The 24,007-nt window shown below is 38.2% G+C and overlaps 1 protein-coding gene and 1 pseudogene across 1 annotated transcript in view; one reads left to right on the forward strand and one right to left on the reverse strand.

Moving 5' to 3' along the window:
* NOTCH2 (notch receptor 2) overlaps positions 1-24,007 on the reverse strand; it is a 166,716-nt gene that overhangs the window by 57,113 nt on the left and 85,596 nt on the right. The window contains exons 5-6 of the mRNA XM_059377115.1: positions 17,021-17,171; positions 14,978-14,997 (exon numbers count right to left, since the gene is read on the reverse strand). Of these exons, the coding sequence (XP_059233098.1) occupies positions 14,978-14,997; positions 17,021-17,171 (171 nt within the window). The remainder of the gene's footprint in view (positions 1-14,977; positions 14,998-17,020; positions 17,172-24,007) is intronic.
* Positions 6,827-7,185, forward strand: LOC132001386 (ubiquitin-conjugating enzyme E2 D3-like; annotated as a pseudogene).

Genomic DNA, 24,007 nt, shown 5'->3' on the forward strand with positions numbered 1-24,007 from the left:
AAAAAAAAAAAAAAAACTCAATATATAATTCGAAAAGGCATTCTGATGAAGAGGGCTCTCAATGAAAAAGCACAAGATTTTTTTTTTTTTAACTTTAGGCAAATAAGTCTTTCTTTCTTTATTTTTTTAAATTTTATTCATTTATTTGAGATAATACAAGAGTGAGAGAGAGATAGAGAGCACAAGCATGGGCAGCAGCAGGCAGAGGGAGAAGCAGTCTCCCTGCCGAGCAGGGAGCCTGATGTGGGGCTTGATCCCTGGGCTCTGGGATCATAATCTGAGCCAAAGGCAGATGCATAACTGACTGAGCCACTTAGGCACCCAAGCATGATGTTTATACTCCTAAAATGTCAAGGCTATTCCTAGTCCCCAGAATACCAAACAGTAATTCAAGGAGCTCAAGTATTTTCAGAAGGGATTCAACGTACCCAGCCGTGTAGCTATCACCAATAACAGAGGTTAGCTGTGTCTGATCTAACCTAAATGACCCCCTATTCTTTAACCCTATCTACATATACAATCACTGTACAGAACTAGAATCACTCTACTATACTTATTTGATTACACATCCATCTCCCATCACATGGCTACAAGCAACCACAGTTTAGGAATATTTTTTTTTATACTCTTCACCTAAGATCCCACTGCCCAGGATGGCAGGATAGGTGTGTGGGCATCTCTGGAACTCTGTGCTCATCAACCTCCTCTGGTGCTTCTCCTCACCCCACTTCAACAATATAATTATTTTTTACACATAATTCTTGAGGGAGCCACCATGTCTTTACATGATCATGCCCTCCTACTCTAGCTGGCTGACCCAGGATGGGCATCTGATACAAGCTATATATATGACAGTGTCCCTTTGCTAAACTTTTGGACTAGGAACTCTTTGACACATTGACCAAAAGGATAAAATGGCTGGTGACAGACAAAGTGATAAGGGTGAAATCAGAAGGGCACAGAAGAAAAAAAACAGAGTCATGTGGCATTCAAGTTACTAGTGCCAGCTACTCCTGAAGCCCAACTGCTCTTAATGAGATGGCCCTTCCAATAGGTATCCCTAATTTCGGATGGGGATCTGTCAACTGCAACCCACAGTATTAACTAATACAGACTGAATGAGTGAGTGAGGGAGTACATACTGGCAATCATTTCCCCAGGGCGGATGATGTCATTTATTATAGAAAGCTTTGCTCCTTTACTATACTGGTAGAAATGCTACCTCAGAGTACAGACAGATGTGTAATTAGGATACAGGTGGGATTTAGAAATGATGACTAAGACGTAGGTGAAGAGTGGCTGTAACCTGGAAATTACAGAGAGCTTTGTCTCTTACACTTAGACTAACTCAAATATCTATGCTACCCTCAAACCAAACTTACTTGCTGAATGTGAGTAATTTGGATGTTATTTTTCTTTTTGACTGGCTCTGTGATAATTCTGAGTATAAGACACTGTGTGTTTAAAAAGATATCATATATATTTCTTATGCGATATAACATCCAGACACTTAAATATTGTAGTAAGACAGACTAGGTAAATAAAACAATGCTTGGAATGGAAATTTGGCTCCCCTGGGAAAGGAAACCAAGAGTCATTGCTTGCCTGCTATGAACCAGGCATTGTGCTTGAGCTGCCAGAAAATTTACCTCCTTTATAGTTGAGGATATAGGCTCAGAGAGGTAAAATAATTTGCCTACTGTGAGGCAGGAAGTGCAGAAGTGGGATTTAAACCAGAGCTGCCTGCCTCTAAAATGCTTAACAAAGGGACACCTGGGTGGCTCAGTCAGTTAAGTGTCTGCCTTCAGCTCGGGTCATGATTCCAGGGTCCTGGGATAGGGTACCACATCAGGCTCCTTGCTCAGTAGGGAGCCTGCTTCTCCCTCTGCCTGCTGACCCCCTTGCTTGTGCGCTCTCATGCACATGCTCTCTCTCTCTCTCTCTGAATAAATAAATAAAATATTTTTAAAACATTTTTTAAAAAACCCTTTTAAAAAAGACTTGAGGTGTAAGTCTGACTATATCAAAACCATCTTTGTGTGCCTCAATTTCTGAAGCACATGAAGGCCTAAGGAAGTAGAGACGATGAAAATCATTACTCATACGATCAGATTACTGGAAAAACTTACAACTCAAATTTACTATTCAAAAATCAAATGTACTTGTAGGTACAGTTCACTATTTTTTGAATGAAGATTATTGTTGAAGATTAGAACACCTGACAACTGTGTACTTGTTAGATACTGTTTATTAGAGAAATCAAATCTACAGAGCCAAGAGCACACTGGCTCCTAAGTTATTTTCTACAAAATGGATTTTTCTCTAAGATTCAGGCACATTACTCCAGAAAAATACTCTCTCCTAGGCTCATTTCTGCCAGAATTTTTTTTTCCTCTTCATTCCAATTCTATCAACCAGAATGAGGAAAATGGTAACCTGGGTGGCCACTATAAGTGTCTGCTCCAAAATTCCCAGTGGAATGTCTGCTAAGATACTACATTTCCTTCATGCCACCACTTCTTGGCACAGAAAGAAATCAATGCAGAAGACTAAGAATAAGAAACATAAGGGCTGGAAAAGTAAAGTAGCCTTCCCAAGGTCATAAACTAGTAAAAGCGCTGTCATTCAAACCCAGATCAGTCTGACTCTAAATCTACTGCCCTTCTCACTGCGGCACTGTTAAGTTTTCAAGCCTTAGTTTTGATGAACAAGATTTGCGGACTAGGTCCCTGTTCCTGGGGTCTTAAAGGACGCTTAAAGCACAGAAGCATGCAGCAATTAAAGAACACTTTTGGTACAAATGAATAAAGGCAGAAGATCACTAAATATTGAAATAGAGTTTATTGTGATCATCTGGGGGGTGGGGGGTTGGGTGCATTGCCTGAGGTCACTGCGCTGTTCCCACTATTCCAGGACAAGAAAGCATAAATCCAGGCTGGAGGGAGAAGGCTTCCTGAGGGTGGTAGGGCTAGGTCTTGAAGACATCAAAATGACTAAAGGATAGTCTCTAGCTGGGGTTTAAAAGAAGAATAGGTTGGCGATCATTTAAGGCTTTTAATTCTAGTATGAGTTCTGAACATGATACAGCAAGTAAGGGGGGGTTATCACAGGCTCATAGATGGGGGAAGACATGATCAAAACTGCATTTGAAGATTAATCTGCCAGTACAATATAAGAGGGACTAAAAGCAAATGGCTCTCTGTTGGTACTGAAAAAAGGAAAAAGTACTAAATTACGAGCTACCTAGCATATAAACATGTCTGATAAAAAGGGAGAGCTGCGTTGTAGCCATGCCCTACCACGCTACTAAATCTTGCACCCAAACAAGTCTTAGCATGGATACTATCTGTGTCAACACACAAACTTTGCTGGTGAACTCCCAAATATGTTGCACAAAGCTCAGTTAGGCAAGTTCTTAAGGGCCTCAATTATTCCTCTCAGTAATTTCCGCCTGTCAGATACTGCAGGCTAATGCCATTTAATGTTAAGACTAAGGCAGTAGGCTATTAGGCCCTTCCCTTTTCCTATCAGCAAAGGAGAAAAGAAATAATTTGTTTTTAGCAACTACTTTTTCTATTGCCACCATGAGTCTGGGCTATTTTGGTACAAAGTATCACAATACCAAATCCTTGGGTGATACCTTCAATACTTGGAGCCACCTACAGTTCCTGATAATTTTCTGGCTGATCACTTTTGCCTCTCAAATACACCTCAAATCCATACCTTCCCTTCGTATATTTTACTCCAGACACAGTGGCTTACTGTTGGTTCCTTAAACATGAAGTTCTTACTCACCTCAGAACCTCTGCATACCCTATTCTCTCTGCCTCAAATATTCTTCCTCCTCTTATTTATATGGCTAGTAACTTCCCATCCTTTGACTTCTCTTAACTAGATCTTTAAATTCACATCTCCCCAATTTTCTCCATCATTACATCTATTCCATTCAATCCATCCTGCCAACATCAAAAGTTGTACTTTTATATTTATTTTTATATTTTTATATTTACTTATTTATTATGTATAGTTCCCACCCCGTTGAACTATAAGTTCCTTGAGGATAGAAGCTGTGTCCGCCAATGACCTCAGTTTTCATATCTGGCACTTTACTAGGTAGTTGTTATCAGTGGTGAAATAGACTGTAGACCTTAGATTTAATCTAACATGCTCATTTTACAGATGAGGAGAGGAAAATGGGACCAGAGAGGTGCAGTGACTTGTCCACATCTGCACAGCTTGGAAGAATGTTAGAAAAAGACAAAATGAAAAATGGAAATCTTTGAGGGCTGAAAAGGATGCTGGAGGTGTGAGGTCATAGCAGATCAAGTTATTCTTCTAATAGGAAGGGGACTCTGACCTGGCTGTTCAGAGATAGGGCAGGATTGAGAAACACAGGGACAGAGCAGACACTTCAGTAGTACTACTAATGAAACAACACTACCATCAGACAAATGAGTATGCTGTATTAGTTTTGTAGGAGTAGGTCACTTTCATGTCGATCTTTTCTTACTGCCTCATCCCATGGTCTTAAAAACCAAAGGGCAAATGAGTAAGATTGTGGGCATAGCTTCTGACAGTAAATATAACAGAGTGAACCCAAGAGAACTGTACTGAAATGGAAACCATGACCTAGGCTTCATTAGCATCCAGCTCTAGCCCAGTGAGCCGTGGACCACTAAACAGACATCATTTATGAGTTGAAACACACTGGGATACAAACAGCTCATTATGACTCTCTCAATGTACCACAAACCAACCAACAATCTGACTTGGAGTTACAAGTAACTGGGAAGTGAGAGGAAGGGAAAAAAAGAAAAGAAAAGAAATGATCACTGAGCCTTAGCACTTTAGGATAAAGCCCTTATCCTTCCTAGTCATCTCTCAACTGTGAAATGTGTGGGAAAAACTTTTATCACATCAATGGCCCTGTTAAGGGTCAGCTCTCATTGCAACAAGAGTCAGCACATGAGGAACATATAAAAAAATGAGCCCAGCTGGCCCTTGACCTGGCCCTGCTACCTCCTCTTCCATGGTTAAATCAAGAGAATTCAGGCTCCAATATCTCCTTCCAGCCAGCAATCACCCAAGCTCCTGAGTGTAGAGTCCCATCCTTCCATACTACAGCAGAGGACTGTTAAAACCTCTGCCCTACCAAACCTTCTCTATACTCAGATGTTCTATTCCACTGCTGAAGTGAAAGAACAGAGCACAAGCTTGACTATCCTACTCTTCCTGGGTCTAGACTGGTTGACGCATTCTGTATAAACACTGGTTGTCTACAGGGTCTGCCTAATGAGAAAATTTGTGAGCACACAAATATATGTAAGAAGCCTGGGGGTTAGGCAAGTGGCTAAGGGGATAATGCAGGAGTAGGGGATATGGATAAATGCAAGAAACTCAATGAATGTCCCCCCTAATCCTAGACACCATCATCTTTCCTATAACTCTTCAAAAGCCTGGTTTCCCTGTATCCTGACCAATATGTTTCCTAAAATATCACCAGAATGATCTCAATATAAACAATGGATTATGCCATTTGCATGATCAAACCTCTTGAGGAGAAAGGGTTTGATGAATTCATTATACTTAGGATGAAATTCTAAATCCTATCCATGTTTTCTTGAAATATCACCTTCTCAAGGAGATATTACATGCCTACCCTCAACTCAATTAATTCTGCCTGTTAATATGCTCTCCTAATAACCTCTATTTTTCCTAAAGGTATTCATTACAGTTCAAAATTTTACAGATAAGTATATGATTTATGTCTGTGTTCCTCCCTAGACTGTAAATTCCATGAAGAAATAGGTGGTAGCTATTTACTTCATCAGTGAATCCTCAGCACTTAACATTGTGCCCAGCTAATATTTCTTGAGAAGTATTCAAAAACCTTTGTTAAACAAAGGTTTATCTGTACTTGTATTCTCTTACATAGGTTATTCTAATCAAATAATAAACACTTTTCAACTCATCTTCTTCACACCTTTAGGGTGTCTCTATTCTATTCCTATTCCCAAAGTTTCCATTTTCGCTTTATTGACATCCACCAGTCAATACCCAAATTCCTCATTATGTCCCTTTCCTTACTCACTGAACTCCATCCCATTTATGTCCACACCCAATTCACCTTGCCTTTTGACCCTAACTATGTCTTAGGGGTAATTCTACACTATGGCAGGTACCTTCCCGCTTTGAATGAAACCTAACATTTCCCCAAAGTCTACAGCCTAGTTAGCCCTCTTCAGTAGCATTCTCTCCTCCTCTTCTAATTGCCACTAACATTAAAGTAAGTAGGCAAAGAACCAATGTTTTCTTTATTCTCTAATGCTGCTACTAACTTCAAATAGGAAAAAAATATATTTATTTAGCAATTTCTAGGTACCAGACACTGAAATAAGTGCTTATAATATTGTTGTCAAAAGTAATCTTCTCATACAATTAGGCCAATTACACAGATGTAGTTCAGACCTGGTCCACACTAAAGAAATATACTAAAGTATCCCAGGGAATAGGGAAAAGAGATGCTGACAGAACCCAGAATCAGCCCTGAATTTCAGCCAGCAACAACTGAAAATTTTAATGTTCTCATTCACTCATTCATTCATTCATTCATTCATTCAACAAATATATACATACCATGTGCCAGGCACTGATCTTTATACAATGAAATTATAATGGTAAAGAAAAAAGAGTTGTGGCTATAAACAGGAGTTTTACAACCAAACACACACTGAGAGTGATAAGTGCTCTAATGGACACTGGTTGCCTTGGGAGTACAAAGTAAGAGAAGAGGGCACTATGTTCTGCAGGTCCAGTTGGGGATGGTATGTTTCATTGGCAAGCCACAATTATGGGACCTAATCAGAGGCTATGTCAAGGCAGTGTAATTTTTTTTTCACATTTTATTTTCCTACAAACTTATCCCTTCAAATCACCTAAGGCTGCATTTATGACAAGAATTTATCATCCAAATATTAACAGTAATGGTAGCATGTGTCTCGGCATTTGAAGATCACAGTGGTCTCCAGCCTTAACTCTTTCTAAAGTTCTTTAATCCATTTGTTCACTGCTATGTGATCCAAACCCAGGTGACCCCCTAGTGCCAGAGACTTCATGATCTATAAAACAAGTAGAGATAAGTACAATAGAATATCTTGAGAATAAACTCAGAAGTATGCCATGTAATGCTACCCTGAAGTCAGAATAACTGGCAGTATAGCTGAATAAACTTTAAACTACCTTTAACAAGAGAGAGAGAAAGTGACTTCATATGTTAAGTGGGTTGTATAAGAGTGTGTATATGTGTGGAAACGTGTGTAATAAGAGGGCAGAGTAGGGAGTATTTCAGGCAGAAATAAGTATATGTGTATTGGTTTGAATAGAAGAGAAAGCATGCCTCATTTGAGTCAATGAAAAAAAATCAGTGTGGTTCACTTATAAGGCATGGATCAGGGGAGATATGGCTGAAGAGGGTTATATACAGAGCCTTGGAATTCTATCCAAAGACAAGGAGGACCCACTGAAGCATTTTAAGCAAAGCAATAACACGATCGCATTTGTATTTCAGAAAGCCCACTCTGCTGCTGTGAGGAGAATGGACTGAACTCCACCTCACCCCTCCAGGTCAATAGCAATTTAAAGCTCTGGGGAGTTCCAGGGCTCCTGTGGCCGCTATAGCAACGAAAGAGTCTGCAGTGCATCTGGGGCAAATTCCGGATGCAGCAGCATCGAAGAGCATCCAGGCTCAGCCACTGTATGGACAGCAATGGATGCTGTGCCAAAGCTGGACGTTCAGAAAGCTGACCCCTGGCACAAAGGCTTCTCCACACAAGAAGAAGAAAACAGTGCCAAGCTTCAGTCCCCCTACATGGAGGCCCACACTCTGGTTCTCTCACCACCTTCTTGGGTTGCTGGGCTGTTAAACCAATTTACATAAAGAACCCCTCACCTCACTGCAGCAGGGGTTCCAGAAAGAATCAACTGACTCTATTCACAGGCAAGCAGTTACTATGAATAGAATGAGTAAAATGGAAAACAAAACAAAACACGGGACCTATTAAAACATTCTATAATATGAAAAAAAAAATTCTGTAATATGAAAGATGGAGAAGCTACCCCTTAAGATGCAGATGAAGAGCATACCTGTGAAATAAGTTCCCTTCCAGAATGGAAGGAATTGGCTATGTATTCTCCAGAAATGTAGACAAATGGAGGTTTTAAAAATAAATGAAAAATAATACAAGACGTCAGACTCAGATGAAGGACAGGTTGAGAACAAAGCAGAATCACAGAGGACCTAGATGCAATGAGTAAATTCTATTAGAATATTTAAAAAATGCAATTCAAATAAAAATCATAATCAGAAGCTATAAAGGACAGAACTGACAATGAAGAAAAATAAATCAGTGTTATAAAGGAAAAGTTTAAGAAGCTCTCATAAAATGCAAAGGGAATTAAATTATCAAGAGATAAATCTTAGCTATAAGAAAGAGTGAAGACTTAATTAAGATAACAGAGGCTCCTGAAGACACAAAAACAAATTAAAAAAATGAAAAGAAGAATCTTTTCTGAGGTGAGAACAGACGGAAGCCTGCAGATCCAAAGGGCTCAAAGGTGCTAGAAGAAAAAATAATAGGGATATACCTATACCAATAGTAGTTAAAGATTTTACTTTAAAGAGAGAGGAGACGAGGGAAAGGGGAGAAAGCCTGACTTGTCTGATACCACTGTTCCTTATAATGTTCACAAGATGCAAAGTAACAATGTCTAGGAACTTGGCAAGATTGACTTGTGATTCAAGAATTCAATATCCAGGGGCACCTAGGTGGCTCAGTGGGTTAAGCCGCTGCCTTTGGCTCAGGTCATGATCTCGGGGTCCTGGAATCGAGTCCCGCATCAGGCTCTCTGCTCAGCAGGGAGCCTGCTTCCCTCTCTCTCTCTCTGCCTGCCTCTCTATCTACCTGTGATCTCTCTCTGTTGAATAAATAAATAAAATCTTTAAAAAAAAAAATCCAGACAAGATGCCATTTGTGTATGAAGGCAACTAAATCAAAAGATATTTTTCAAATATCTAAGAGCTCTGAAGATATGCCAACATGCAACTTTTCTGGTGAAAAAAAATTACTCCAAGATGTATTCATTTGACTGAAAAAAATAAATCAAAATAAAGAATTCGGGAATGAAAAGGTTATTTTTTTTTTTTTTTTTTTTTAAAGATTTATTTATTTATTTGACAGGCAGAGATCACAAGTAGGCAGAGAGGCAGGCAGAGAGAGAGGAGGAAGCAGGCTCCCTGCTGAGCAGAGAGCCCGATGTGGGGCTCGATCCCAGGACCCTGAGATCATGACCTGAGCCGAAGGCAGAGGCTTTAACCCACTGAGCCACCCAGGCGCCCCTGAAAAGGTTATTATATAAATGTTCTGGTAGTTAACACAAAACAAGTTACATATAGAATTAAGTCCAAAATATTATAAACTAGATTATAAAGCAATGTAAATATCAAGAATATTTTTAAAAGAAAATGCATAAAATTTTAAAATTCAATAGCAATCCTATGATACGAATTTTTAAATCCCAAATCATATAAATAAAATCTGGAGAGTGAAAAGAAGATATAAGAGAACCAAAGGCATGCCTATTCATCTTACCGAAGAGGGGATCAGTATATGCAGTTTTAATTTCACACTAAAAAACAGAGATGGATTCAAATCCACATTTTTCTAAACATGTATATTTTTTAAGAAAACACCAAGTACTATAATTTAATAATCTCAGCTCTATCTGTTGTCTTCATGGACCAATTTCCAGCTCCTTGAAAGACTTAAACACGACTTATGATCTTCTCACTCTTTCCCATTTCCCATGAAATTAATATCTATGTTGAGTACTAATAAGGTATTCCAAGCCAAGAGTTCTTTACTTTTCTGAACTCAACAGCTTCCACATCCACTCCATATCACAAGCACACTTACATTCTGGATCACATTTGGATCCATTATTCCAAAGCAAGATCTCAAATTTGGTATTCAACTCTGACTGTAACTTCCTGTCTCCCTCTTTCCCCATTCCCAACAATGATTTCACCTAATTATCCCCCACTAATACTTGTAGGGGTCAAGCTCTCCTAAATAACCAAGTTCATTAACCAACCCTCTTCTAGCTGCCTTAACTCAGTTCAGCCAAGGAGCTACGGTCAGTCACATGAATGAAGTTTCTGTCCCCTGTGGCTACTGCATTTCTCCCTCTTTTAGCTGTACAAAATCTTGCATAAGTGATCTATACCCACTCCTCTTCCTCGTTCCTCAACACCCACTTTTTTCCTAATTTAAACCTTTGCAATTTGGCATTCTTCTCTCCTTAATATTGAAACTACGTATTAGAAGATTCCCATGACCTCAAAAATTTTGATTAAATCTTTATAGTTATCATTCTTATTTTAGTCTCTTGTTTGTCATTCACTCAATGACTACTATTTGTTAAAATTGGTCCCAAGAATGCCAAAATAAGTAATACCACCCCCATTCTCCAGAGGCTGAAAATTTCCTCAGCTGAGGTAAGCATATAAACCAGGAACAGCGGTAAAATACCAAGATGGTACCAGAGAGGCATGCAGAGTTGAGGCAAGGGCACAGTCTTAAAATGCAGCCCCTGGCTTAGGGATGCTGTCATGGCAGAGCTTTCCAACACACAGACATCCCTTTCTCTCACCTTCCTTCTTTGGGTCTCTTTCTTCCTCCATTTTCTGAAGTGTGGACATCACTCACAATTTAGGTCCAAACTCTCTGTTTCTCTCACACCACGCACTTTCCCTTACAAACCGGATACATTCTCAGAGCAACCAAAAAGAGACTCAAAATCTGAGTCTAGAGCCCTTACCTCTAATCTGACCTTCTGGGTGTTATACATGCTTTTGTCTTGGAAAACTCACCTCAAACTCACCAGGATCTTTCGCCCATTTCTCTATCTCTGTCAATAGAACCCACATTCTCTTATTACACAGATTCAAAACAGAAGTTAACTCTGTTCTATTTCCCCTTCATCCAACCAAGTACTTAGATGGCCCCCAATTTCTATCCAAACTCAAGTTCATTTATAGATTCTACCTCCTATATGGTTACGTGTAGACTTTCTTCTTTCTTCCTAGTGAATCTGACAATCCTTAAAAGATAAAAATTGATTTATTCCTTCTTTGTGTCTCTTATAGCATCCAGCATAGTATACTGGATATAACAGTGAGTTATTCAATAAATATGTTATTGAAGCTACCTTACAACAATTCTGCAGGGGTTTGAAAAGCTATGGAATGAAACTGGATCTTGCCTGGAATGTAGCCAAAGTCAGATATTGAGTCATGGACCACAAGAGCACAAAAGATCCCTCGGTCTCACCTCCTATATTTTGTGGGGGGCTAACCTAACCACTCACCCCTGTTCACACCAACATGACCACTCATCAACTCTGGGTGGGACCTTTGGATGAGGGTGCTTCAGGTTAGCACTCTGGCAGTCTGCCCAACTGATAGCAAACTGAAATTGGGTGAAGCAAAATTCCAGAAAACAGACTTTTATCAAGTCCTCACAAACGAGTTCACAGCAGAGAAACTGAAATGGGAGATGTATTTTCCCATTCCCCCATGCAGAATACAAATGAGAATAGTTTTACAGCCCCAGATATAAATAGTTTCCACTCTCAACCAAAAGCCCACATTCCTATAGTATTTAAAAAACAGAAAAGTGGTTGTAACAAAAGCCTCATCCTAGGGAACAGCTTGTCACCAACTAGAGTCTAGACTGAAATGAGGCATCTAATTCAAAATCAAAATACTGTCACGAAAAGACTTCGTTCCCAGACACAGGAGCTAGTGCACCACCTCTGGCAGTATGTTCTTGCTGATTCATGCCAAAAAATTTTTACTGAAGTTGGAGCAACCGACAGTCAAGGGAATCTTAACCAACTCTTTGGGCTCATCAGTTATAAAAAGGAGACCTGAGAGAAAATGTGGTTGGTTTTATTTGACTCACGTCCACCTAACTTCCATTGTTCACTTCTGCTTAGTGTCCCAAAGCACTATTCCAAGCCCAAGCTAAAATTACATTTCTGGGTTAATAACAAGCACAGGAAAATAAATCATGTCTGCCCTAGGAGTGAACCCAAACCAAAAGCTGCCAGAGAGGAATTTGTGAGTTGAGTTTAGAGGCAACTTTAATTCTGAAGGAAATGAACCTTTAAAAAGAAAATTCAAATAACAATCTATGTAGACAAAACATTAATCTACACTGCTTTAATTAATTTGGGAGCCTTTTATACCTTTTTTTTTTTCTCTTAAGTGGATATCTGCCAGAGCAGAACTTTTTATCATATGATGGCTTGAGGCCTAATACAGTAATAATACAGACTTTTGTGCTCAGGCTTCATCAAATCCTTAGGTTTATTTCCATTTCCTAAAGGAACATCCAACTACTCAGACATCTCTTTAACAAAATTCCTATTAAAAAAGTAAACCATTTTTGCCCAAATACCAATACCAATTACTTTCTTCCACCTGGGCTTTAGCTCATCTAGAAGAGCAGTATCTTTTGAATACTGTTCTAGAAGGCCATGTCAGGTGAAAAGACCAGATCAGAACACAGTCCTGTCCATAACTGATTTGGAAACCACACTACAACAAGGGCAACATGCCTTCTTCTAGTGAGACAAACCCAAGGCCCCCCGATACAAACAGCTGCGAACCTATCCCTCTACCGCCCGGGATCAGAGAGGATCCTCCTACAGTAGCAGCTGTGCTAATACCTATAGAACATCTTCAGACCTAAAGTAGTTCTGTCCACTAAAAATATCATGAGATATACAGATTTCATTTAAAATTTTCTGGTAGCACTTAAAAGTTGATGGAATCAACTTTAATACTATATTTTATTTAACTCAATACATCCAAAACACTATCATTTTAGAGTCTAAACCAAAATTTAAAACATTGTTACTGAGACATTTTGCTTTTGTTTTGCATACTGAGTCTTCAAAATCAGGTATTTTATAGCTGTGGCATATCTCAGTTTGACCTGTCATACTTCAGATACTCACTAGCAAAATATGGCTAATGACTACGATATCAAACAACATAGATCTGGAACGTTTTACATGATAAGTGCAATTTACAGTTGTAAGTATAATTTATAATTACAATTAATTTAATTTACATGATAAATGAAAGGCTTAAGAGGTTTTTTAATTTCACCATTTATTCTCCCAATACCTCAGTAAAGTAACTAAGAGATATTAGTTCCCTGGATAGCAAATAAAGCCTTCTGAAGAAAAGGAAGCTGACTCATTTATCCCAAATCAAACCACGAAAGACTTGGAAAAAATTTCTGGTCATCTTGAAGCCCAGAACTTGCTACTAAAGACCAAACCATCTCTGTATATGTATTTATAAAACAACATAGTGCCTATCAGGCTCTTCTCATTAAAAACTTATAAATATAATACTATATGTTAACTATACAGGAATTAAAATAAAAAACTTAATTAAAAAATGGCAAATTTGCAAATCTCCTTTATTTCAAACTGACACCTAGTTTCTTCAGTTATATAATCCCATTCATTCTTTTTCAGATACCTGGCAACTTCACTTCTTCCGAGTAGACTAACTCCAACCCTTCTTTTTCTATTGTGTCAAAAGCGAGACCAAACTAACTGTTCATGCTTCAACTCTATAGCTGGGAATTGTATGGGGAAGTCTGAATAAAGTTGCAATAAGGCTTTTGAAAAAATCTCCAGACTGAATATAAAATATTCATTCAATATTGACTTCTGATCCCAAAGTAACCAGGAAAATATCTAAAATGGAAAAAAAGGTAAAGAATAAATCACCACATCCTAGAATAAAATTATAAGTTGAACATTGTCTATTAAAAAGATTCAAAATTCTTAAAAAGTAAAAAATAAAGAAGGACAATCCAGAGTCGATTTGTATAAAAAAAGACCACAGATTTGAGCACAGACTTGGGGTTCAACACTAGATTCAAACCCTGACCCAACCACTTTGTGCCTAGAGTAAACTGTTTAACCCTTCTGTATATCCAACATCATTTGTAAAAAGGATATTTAATAAACTCTACCCCTAATACAATTATCACAAAGATTACACAAAATAAAACATTGTAATTAGCACAGTATTTGGTTACTAACAAACATTAGTTAACTCCCAGCCTCTAGCCCACTCATTTCTTTAATTTGTATAAAGCAAAAAATACTAATCTGAATTTATAGCTCTGGTATCAGTAGAAATAGGAACCCTAAGACTCCCAATTTTTTCTCTTTTCTTCTCAGAATGACATGAGGGCTGGGATGGCGAACAATTCAGCTGTGTGCTACTGAGAACAAAGGTGTGTAGAGAGCAGTAGTAACTGGTATCACCAACAACCGTTGTCATCCTATAACGTGGTATTACCCTCATTTCAAGCATATAATAATGCCAATATTAATGTGGTGAGCATTATCACTGAGGAATGTACAATGCAGTAAGGGAATCCAGAGGACAATACCTAGCTCATCCTGGAGAGAGATCACAGAATGCTCCCTGAAGGGGCAGCCACTTGACCTGAGCCAGGCAGGTAAAACTGGTGAGGCTGCCTATAACAAGGAGAGGAACAGAGAAGGAAAATCTGTGGAAAAGGAATGCTCTGAGTGAAGACACAGGATGCAGTAGATACAGGAGAACTGGAAGCAGTTCTTACTGCTGTTGGATTCATGAGAAGACTGGGAAACAAACAGGGTTGAGGCCAGGAAGGAATTCATACAGCCGAGAAAGGACCTCGGACTTGATCCTGTTAGTGATGTGGACAGTAAAAAACACTGGAAATCAAAGAATCTGCATGAGTGAAAAGAGGAAGGAAACCTGTGGTGGAAAGCCAAAGACTGAGAGTCACTTTAAATGACAGCAGAGCAAAAGAAATAAATACTGCCATATTAAACTTACCCCAAAGTCTGCTATCCTTTCTAGAAAATACAAAAACACACGGAGAAACAAACATGTTATAAGGACTTTCCTAAAAAGAGGTACTTATTAAACATTCTGGTATAAGAAATTTTGATAAAATATCATTTCACTGAGATAGCTTTCCCCAAGAATGCACCTTCCTAATAAATACCAAAGCAGGAAATGGAGTATAGCATCAAAGAAAACTCAGCAATGAAATCACATATCATTTAATCTTCACTGGCATCAGAACCCTTAGTACCATGTACAAGAAAGGAGAGAGTAGGATGGGGTCAAGTTCCTAATACCACTGTAAGGATCATTAAAAAGAGAAAAATTTAAATCCTTTCAGTTATTACTGTTAAGTAATGAACTTGACAGTAATTTTTTTGAGTTGAAAAGAAAATCTATCAGAGAAATGGCAAAAGCTAAAGAGAAGACAGAATATGACAGAAAGCGCAGAGTGTTGGGAGTAAAGTCCTAGGATCAAGACACCAAGAAGAAATGCTACGGAAGTCCAATACTAGAGAAACCCAGTGGAAAAGTATTTAAAAGGAGAAGTTGGAGATTAAAATCAGAAATGTGTGCCCTTCCAGGAAATCATGTAACCAACGTTTTAAACCCTTTTAATCTTTTCATATTCATAGTGTTCAGCTCTAAAGAGTACTCTAAATAATTCGCTCCTACAGATAAGGGAAAGCAACTTGGAAATTCTAAAGAATACCAGGTAATAATGTCAGCAATCCAACATCAAGACTTCTTTCCTGGGCAAAATCCCTCACTGGCGTTCAAGTTTCCTTCTTATTCTTTTTTTAAAGATTTTATTTATTTATTTGAGAGCAAGAGTGTGCATGTAAGAGAGCACAAGCGGTGGAGAAGGAGAAGCAGGCTGCCCCTCAGGCAGGGAGCCCAATATGGGCATCTATCCCAGGACCCTGGGATCATGACCCAAGCCAAGGCAGCCACTTAACCAACTGAGCCACCCAGGCGCCCCTGAAGTTTCTTCCTTATAACATTAACTTATACTTGGGTTTCCACATTAAATCATCAAGTTCTCTCAAAAAGGCTTAGTTCTTAGTCACTTAATCAGTTCTTAATTGTTTCCACTTTCAGTTAGATAAATAGATATAAACAGAAATTAGAACCAAATGTCTGCATAAAATCACTTAACCTTCAAAAATAAGTGGAAAATCTGCCTAAGACAACAGCAGATACTTCAAGAGGTTGTAAAATTAAGCAAGAATAATGTCTGAGGCTGAAAAATCTATTCTTGTCCCATGTGCAAAAAGAAATACAAAAAAGGAAAAAAATAGAAACGTAGATGGTTGTCATAAATATAATGTCATCAAAGGTGCCTGCCCAACCCTTTGCATAATTATAGGACATGGCAATAATATAGATTTTTGTCCATGAATAATCTCTGAACTCTTGTAGTGTGTAACTTATATTTTCACTTTTTGGATGGAATAAAGGAGAGTATTTTAATAGCCTTTTCATATAATTATTATTCTTTGATACTATACTGAAACTTAACAAGTTGTAGTTTCTTTTTTCCCCAGCTTTACTGAGATATTTTTGACATACAATACTGTATAAATTTAAAGAATACATTATGAAAAAATAAGGTATACAATGTGATGATTTGATATGTTTATAGTGTAGAAAAATGATTACAATAAGATTAGTGAATACATCCATTACTTGCATAGTACCTATTTTTTTGTAAGTGTGGTAAGAACATTTATATTTTCATAGTTAATTGTGTTCTTTTCCTCTCAAATATGTATTAAGTATTTGCTATATCCTAGGCAATTGCTTTTCCCAGACCTCGGGGTCTGTCAGTAATGCTCTTCTCTCATATCTGCCATAGCATCTTAGTGTGGTGCTGAGGTACTAAGTCATATCTGTGAAAATATTACTCTTGAAATGAGCATAGAAGAACATATGGGGTTAGCACTCTACCCAATGATGTAACACAGAGACCCTAGTAAAAGATGTCCACTTCAGTAAGAGCCTGCCTCTGGTTACCAATCCATGCCCTACTCTAACTGATTTGCCATAGTGTGCATACCTGTCCACTGAGGGGGGCAGCGGCAGTTGTAAGTATTAACCCCATCCACACAAACCCCTCCATTCTGACACTTGTGATTAGGGCAGTCGTCAATATTCCGCTCACAGGTGATCCCTTCGAAACCTGGATAAAGAAGAACAAGAAAAAATAATGAATTCTCATGCTGAAGTAAGTGATCAGCTCTTCTACAGAACATGGTCATCAGAACGGACCTACCTCATTATTTCAGTTCAGTAGCCAGCAGGTGGTCAACCAGGACTCACCATACAAAAAAATTGCCCAATCTTCCATCTTCTCTTGCCTCAAGAGAAGCTAGATAAAGTGACTGGTTATGCCAATGACATGCCTTCACAGTCACCTCACAAGTATTTCAAAGTGTTTTTATGAAATAAAATCCCAGTAAAGATAAATGTGTACTTAGATGACTATTCACTGATTCTTTAAAAAAGCAGGGGAGGGGGATAGTAAATTTTCCCCAGCTCCATCCTAGATTAATGGGAAAAACAGATAAAAGATCACCTAATTAAATTTAAACTCATTTACTTTCTTCTTAGGATATTTGCTTGGGAAAACTAGGTGGGGATAGGGAACATAAGAAAAATACTGAGAAGTTTAAATATATGGGTCAAGTTTCAATCTCATTACCTATAAGCTATTAATCACATGGTAAATTACAAACTGAACTAACTTCCTCATCTTTAAAATGAGGCTCAATCCACCTGCCCAACCTGCCTTTCTAGGTTGTTGTAAGTGCCATATCATGAATAAAGTACATCATAAACATAAAAAGCTATCTGAAAATGGGGTGGCATTATTATTAATTAAACTCAACTTACCAACACTTCAAATTCTTCAACTTCCTCTCCACATTTATGGCATTACTTCCTTCCTCTTGATTTTTTTGTTTTTTTGTTTTTACCAACACACTAAACTTCACCCTAACTGCCCAGTCTGTTTCTCTGTAATTTACATATTGAGCTTTTTCCTTTCTTTCTCCTTGGCTACCAAATCCCTTAGCTATTAAGACAGAAGACTACCAACTTTAAAACTGAATGTTCAACCAATCATTCTCCTATTTGAAATATACTATGTCCTCCTCCAAATGTCTCTAAGGTTCTTCTCTCACTCAAAACATTTATTGGGTCTTATACTACGCACTGGGGATTAAACCGTGAATAAAAAAGACAAAATGTCCCTGCTTTGGGGGTAATTACAGCCTGGTGAGAGGGAAAGACAACAATCACACCTTATTTTATTCATTCCTACCACAAGCCACTGTGATGATGTCCTATATCTGCTTTGTTACACTGCAACATGGCTGATTTCTCTGAATAAAGTGGCGGTCATGTAAATGCGTATAAACTAAGTGGCAAATAAAAAAATTTTTTTTTACTGACACCAAAGAAAATCACTTCACAGAAGATGGGGATAACTGAAACCTTGAATAAGGAGAATTTGATTTCTCTAGACATTCAGTATTCAGTCCATTCCAGCAGATAAATCACTAAGTAAGCTTGAGAAAGACTGAAAATTTTTATAGACTCAGATTTTTAAAAATTTATCGTATTACTCATATATGTTTAATTTTATGAAAGACTTACAAGTGAACTGAAGCCCACCCATAATTAAGATGAAGTAAGGGCAAATCTACAGATCCACCAAGTAGCAGTGTCTGAACAAAAACTGAGGTCTCTGCTCCTACCTTAGCGTTCTTTATGAAAACATTCCTTAGAAAAGTTAAAGATAAAGTTTTAGAGTGTGAGGGAATAGGGCTCCTGGCCCACCACTGCTGGAACCTATGTGATCTAGTGGTATTCTGGAACTGGTAACTTGATCTCTCTGGTGACTAAGACGAATATGGTTGACTATAGTGTCAGGGAGGTGATAAAGCCCTGGTAGCCAAACTACTAGGAACTGAAACTGTGACCCTAAATTTTTATTAGCCAATGCTACAACTAACTAAATTCACCAACCACAGACAGATTAAGAAAGCAGAAGCATTTCAGCATAACCACAACAATAAGAAATAAAATGTTTTCTTTTTATGACTATTTTCAAGGTAGTTCTTCCCTGTCAAAGGCAAGTAGGTAGTAAGAAAGCAGGTTGCTAAGAGTTAATTCATGATTAAAGCATGGCCTCAGGGGGTCTAGGTTCAACAATCGACCTTCATATGCAATAGGTGAGTGAGGGGCAAGATGCTGAAACTTTCTTTCCTCTCGGGGAATCAACAGGGTCTACCACAAAGGATTGCTATAAAGAATAAATTAGTTAGATATACACAGCCCTTAATTCAGTAAAAGGTGCTGGGACAACTGAACGTCTACAGGCAAAAGAATAAATTGGATCTTTTTCCCGTGTCATAACACAAAAATTACTTAAAATCTAGGAGTTAAAATTATAAGACTCTCATAAGAAAACATAGCAGTCACTCTCTCTGACTTGGGCTAGGCAAAGCTTTCATAAATATGAACAAAAGCACAAGCAACTAAATAAAAATTGGAAAGTTTGGACTTCATCAAAATTAAAAACATTTGGGCTTCAAAAGATACCATCAAGAAAGTGAAAAGACAGCCCACAGGATGAGAGAAAATAATTATGAATCATTTATCTGATAAGAGACTTGTATCCAGGATAGATAATGAACACTTACAGCAATAATAAAAAGGCAAATAACCCATTATAAAATGGGTAAAGGACCTGAATAGACATTTCTCCAAAGTGATATACAAATGGCCATAAACACATGAAAAGATGCTCAACATCACTAGCCATCATGGAAATGCCTATCAAAACTGCAGTGAGATGTTCATCTCACACCAACTCAGATGGCCATAATCAAAAAAACAGACAATAAAAAGTGTTGGTGAGGATGTGGAGAAACTGGAACCTTCATATACTGCTGGTTGAAATGTAAAGGAGTACACCCACTTTGGAACAGAGTGGCAATTCCTGAAAAGGTTAAACAGCATTACCATATCACCCAGAAAATCCTCCCTTAAATATAGACCCAAGAGAAATGAAAATATATGTCCACACAAAAGCTTGTTTAAGAATGTTCACAGAGGCATTGTTCATAATCACCAAAAAAGCAGAAGCAGCCCAAAATGTCAATTAACTAGTGAATGGATAAATAAAATGTGGTGAGCACTGAGTATGGGATTGTTGAATCAATGTTTTGCACCTGAAACGAATATACCATTATATGTCAATTATACTTCAATTTTTAAAAAAAGTAGGGAGAAAATGTGATAAATTTACAATGGAATACTTCAAGAGCCACGAAAGGAATGAAGCACTGATACCTCCTATAACATGAATGAACTTTGAAAATATTAGGTGAAAGAAATGTTTCCATTTATATGAAATGTCCAGAACAAGTAAATCTATAGAGACCATAAGTAGATTAGTAGCTGCCCAGTGCTGGGGGAGAATTAAGGACCAACACAATGTGAATGCTGATAGTATGGGGTTCCTTCTGCAGTGATAAAAATGTTCTAAAGTTGATTGTGGTGATGGTTACACATATCTGTGAATACATTGAAAACCACTGAATTGTACAATTTTTTAAAGATTTTATTTATTTATTTGACAGGCAGAGATCACAAGTAGGCAGAGAGGCAGGCAGAGAGAGAGAGGGGTAAGCAGGCTCCCCACCGAGCAGAGAGCCCGTTGCGGGGCTCGATCCCAGGACCCCAGGACCATGACCTGAGCTGAAGGCAGAGGTTTAACCCACTGAGCCACCCAGGTGCCCTTGAATCGTATAATTTAAAGAGCAAACTACGTGGTATGTAAATTATATCTCACTAAAGCTATTCTATTGGGGCGAATGCACTTAAAACAGTGCCTGATGCATAAGTGATCTATACATATTAGCTAATACTATATATGAATAGACTTAAACAGCCCTTAGAAAGTATCTACTCTAATCCTTTTATGTCACAGATGAAGAAGTTGAGGGCCATATGGCTGACTTATCTAAGTTTACATGGCTGGTAGGCAGAAGCCAGTACGGAACCAGTTCCAAACAGTATGCTGTCTGGGACCCAGAGTTCCCTTGTAAAAATCTGAAAAACCAACCTAAGGTTAAAAGTTCCCATGTCTGAGAAAATTCAAGCCAAATCAGTTCTCCTCCAGAGTTAAGACAGGATTTATGCTTTAAAAATAGAGATACAGACCTCTTTTTGGAACTAGCTAGCAAATTCTTGTAAGAAAGTCCACCCAAGGAGAGGAGGTGGTGGTAAGGCTTATATGAATAAGCTACAGTGCAATCACTTCTTAAAAATGTATTTTAAGGTTCTGGGGAAAGGGAAAGAGACAAGTCTCCAGACCTGTGGGTGGGATGGGTGTAGCAGATTTACAAAGAGGCTCACGTGACCATACTAAAAGGAGTCAACGGCTTAAAGCCAATTCACATCCTTAAAAGGCCAAAAGGAGAGAAATTAAACTTAGAAGGAACATTTTAAGACTGTGCTGTTAGAAAATCATGGCTCATGTAACTGATAAATGATAACAGTGAGGGTGGGGAGCAGAAAAGAATTTTTTGAGCTTGTCATCCCACACAGAGAACAGCATCTCTCAAGAAAGCATCTGTATCTTTCCACTTTCGGATGCTGGGATGTGTGAGAGTGAAAGGGCTTCTGGAGAGATACAAAGAAGAGAGCAGAAAGAGGAAGATGAGAAGACACAACTAGGATTCTCTCATACCAGGGTAAAAGTCCTCTGGAGGAGCTTTAGTCCACAGGGATGAAAAAGTGAGGAAAAAACCAGGAATATCTGAAACTGGACAAAGGCAAAAAAGAGCTACAAGTCTATTTTCTCCCATAATCCCCTAAAAAGAAATCTGTCACAAAAGCAAACTGGTCTCATACTGGTCCAGTTGGTCTTCTTGGCATACACCTTCCATTCTCCAAATGGGCCCAGATGAGCTTGTTGACCCTCATGACTGGCCCATGTATCCCCGAGCCCCCACCCACCCAGGCTGCTGCCCCTGGACACCTCTCTTGGTATCTCCCTAATGATCTCCACTCTTCTAAATTCATCACTAAAAAAGTAAAAAAACTGAATAAGGTAAATCAAAAGAACTTCGGTATATATATATATTATATATATATTTTTTAATTATTGAATACAATAATTCTCTTTTCTATCACATTCAATTCATTCGTTTGTGAAATATTCACTGGGTCTCAATTTTGTGCCATGCACTAAGTTGGATACTGGCAGGAGGAGTTAAAAGAGAGTGTCTACTAGGAAAGAGGAACAAATAAACAATCAGCTTGATAAGCGCTGAGGTATAAAAGTTACCAAAAGACCTTACGGAGGTCTCCAATCCCCATAAGGATTGGGAGCACTGAAGGCACTTCAGTGAAATAGGTGCCTTTGACACATCATAAAGAACAAGTTCTAGGGCATCTGGGTGGCTTAGTCACTTGAGTGTCCAACTCTTGATTTTTGGCTCAGGTCATGATCTCAGGGGCATGGGATGGAGCCCCATGTCAGACTCTGCACTCAGGGTGCAGTCTGCTGGAGATTCTCTCTCTCTCTCTCTCCCCTCACCTCTACCCCTCCCCTACTCACGCTCTCTAAAGAAATAAAATCTTTTTTAAAAAAAGAATAATTTCTATATAAAAAGGCAAGGTGGGCAGGGTAAGGTGATAGAAAGCTAAGGAGATACCATGGTTGAAACTCCTACTGAAAGGATAGGAGAATAGGAAAGATGTCCAGGAACATCAACTAAAACTGGAACTAAAATAATGTACCCTGGAAAGTGGTATGATCATTTCTGCATCGCTCCAGAGAAACCTGCAAAAGTATGATTAATATAATACCCAAGAAAAAAAAAGTAATACCCAAGAGAAAGCTGCATGCCCTTGCGTATGAGAATGCAAGAGGGGATTACTTCTAACAGTTTTTAAGCTCAGACACAAAAGCCACAAAATGGGCTTAAGCTTTATTTTAATGATATAGGGCTATCACATATACTCAGCCTGTAAAATACAGAGGTGGTTCACAAAGAATAAACCTCTGTTGTTTGGAGAGGATAGATCAGACAGCTTTTTATATAATTTTTAAAAAAATAATAGAGGAACACAGAGGTGTAGGAGAGAAAGAAACGTAAAGCACACTGAGGATTCGCCAATCAAACTGTGAACTCACAAGGCACAGCCAATAGATACAAACAATCCACTGTTCTCTGATTACCTGGGCTACTTTTTAAAGTATCCATATATAAAAAACCAGCCTAACTCATTCGATCCCCATTATTTGGCCCTAATGCAAAAATACTGGAAATCAATGATTCAATAATTTATTTTCTATGTTGCTCTTATGTTAAAATTATTCTCTTCAGTGCTTCTGCTAAAGACTTATTTAATGGCAACCCACAAAGGAGCTGGATTATTAACAGCTGATCATCCAAGGAGAAGATGAAATATGATTCCTTGGTCTGATTCTATTGCTTCCCTCTTGAATATTTTCCTTTCTTCTTCCCTCTGTGGAGAAACACTTCTTTCTCTGTTACACAAGATTGGCCATTTTCTTCCGTTTTAATTCCCTTTCCCTCAGTCTTACAGTAATATTCAAATACTCAACCATAAGAAGTAGGAAATCTTGCCATTTGTGACAACATGGATGGACCTAGAAGGTATTATATGCTAAATGAAATAAGTCAGACAGAGAAGGACAAATACCATATCATTTCACTTATATGTGGAATCTAAAAAACAAAACAGACTCTTAAATATAGAGAACAAACTGGTGGTTGCCAGAAAGGAGGTGGAGGTGGGAAGGTGGACAAAAGAGGTAAGAGGGATAAAGAGAGACAAACTTCCAGTAATAAAATAAATACATCACGGAGGTGAAAAGTACAATAGAGGGAATATAGTCTAATACTGTAATAGTGTTGTCATAGGGACAGTGACTACACTTAGTGTGGTGAGAACTGTGTAATGTATAAAACT

The sequence above is a fragment of the Mustela nigripes genome, chromosome 14, assembly GCF_022355385.1.
Source record: "Mustela nigripes isolate SB6536 chromosome 14, MUSNIG.SB6536, whole genome shotgun sequence".
NCBI lineage: Eukaryota > Metazoa > Chordata > Mammalia > Carnivora > Mustelidae > Mustela > Mustela nigripes.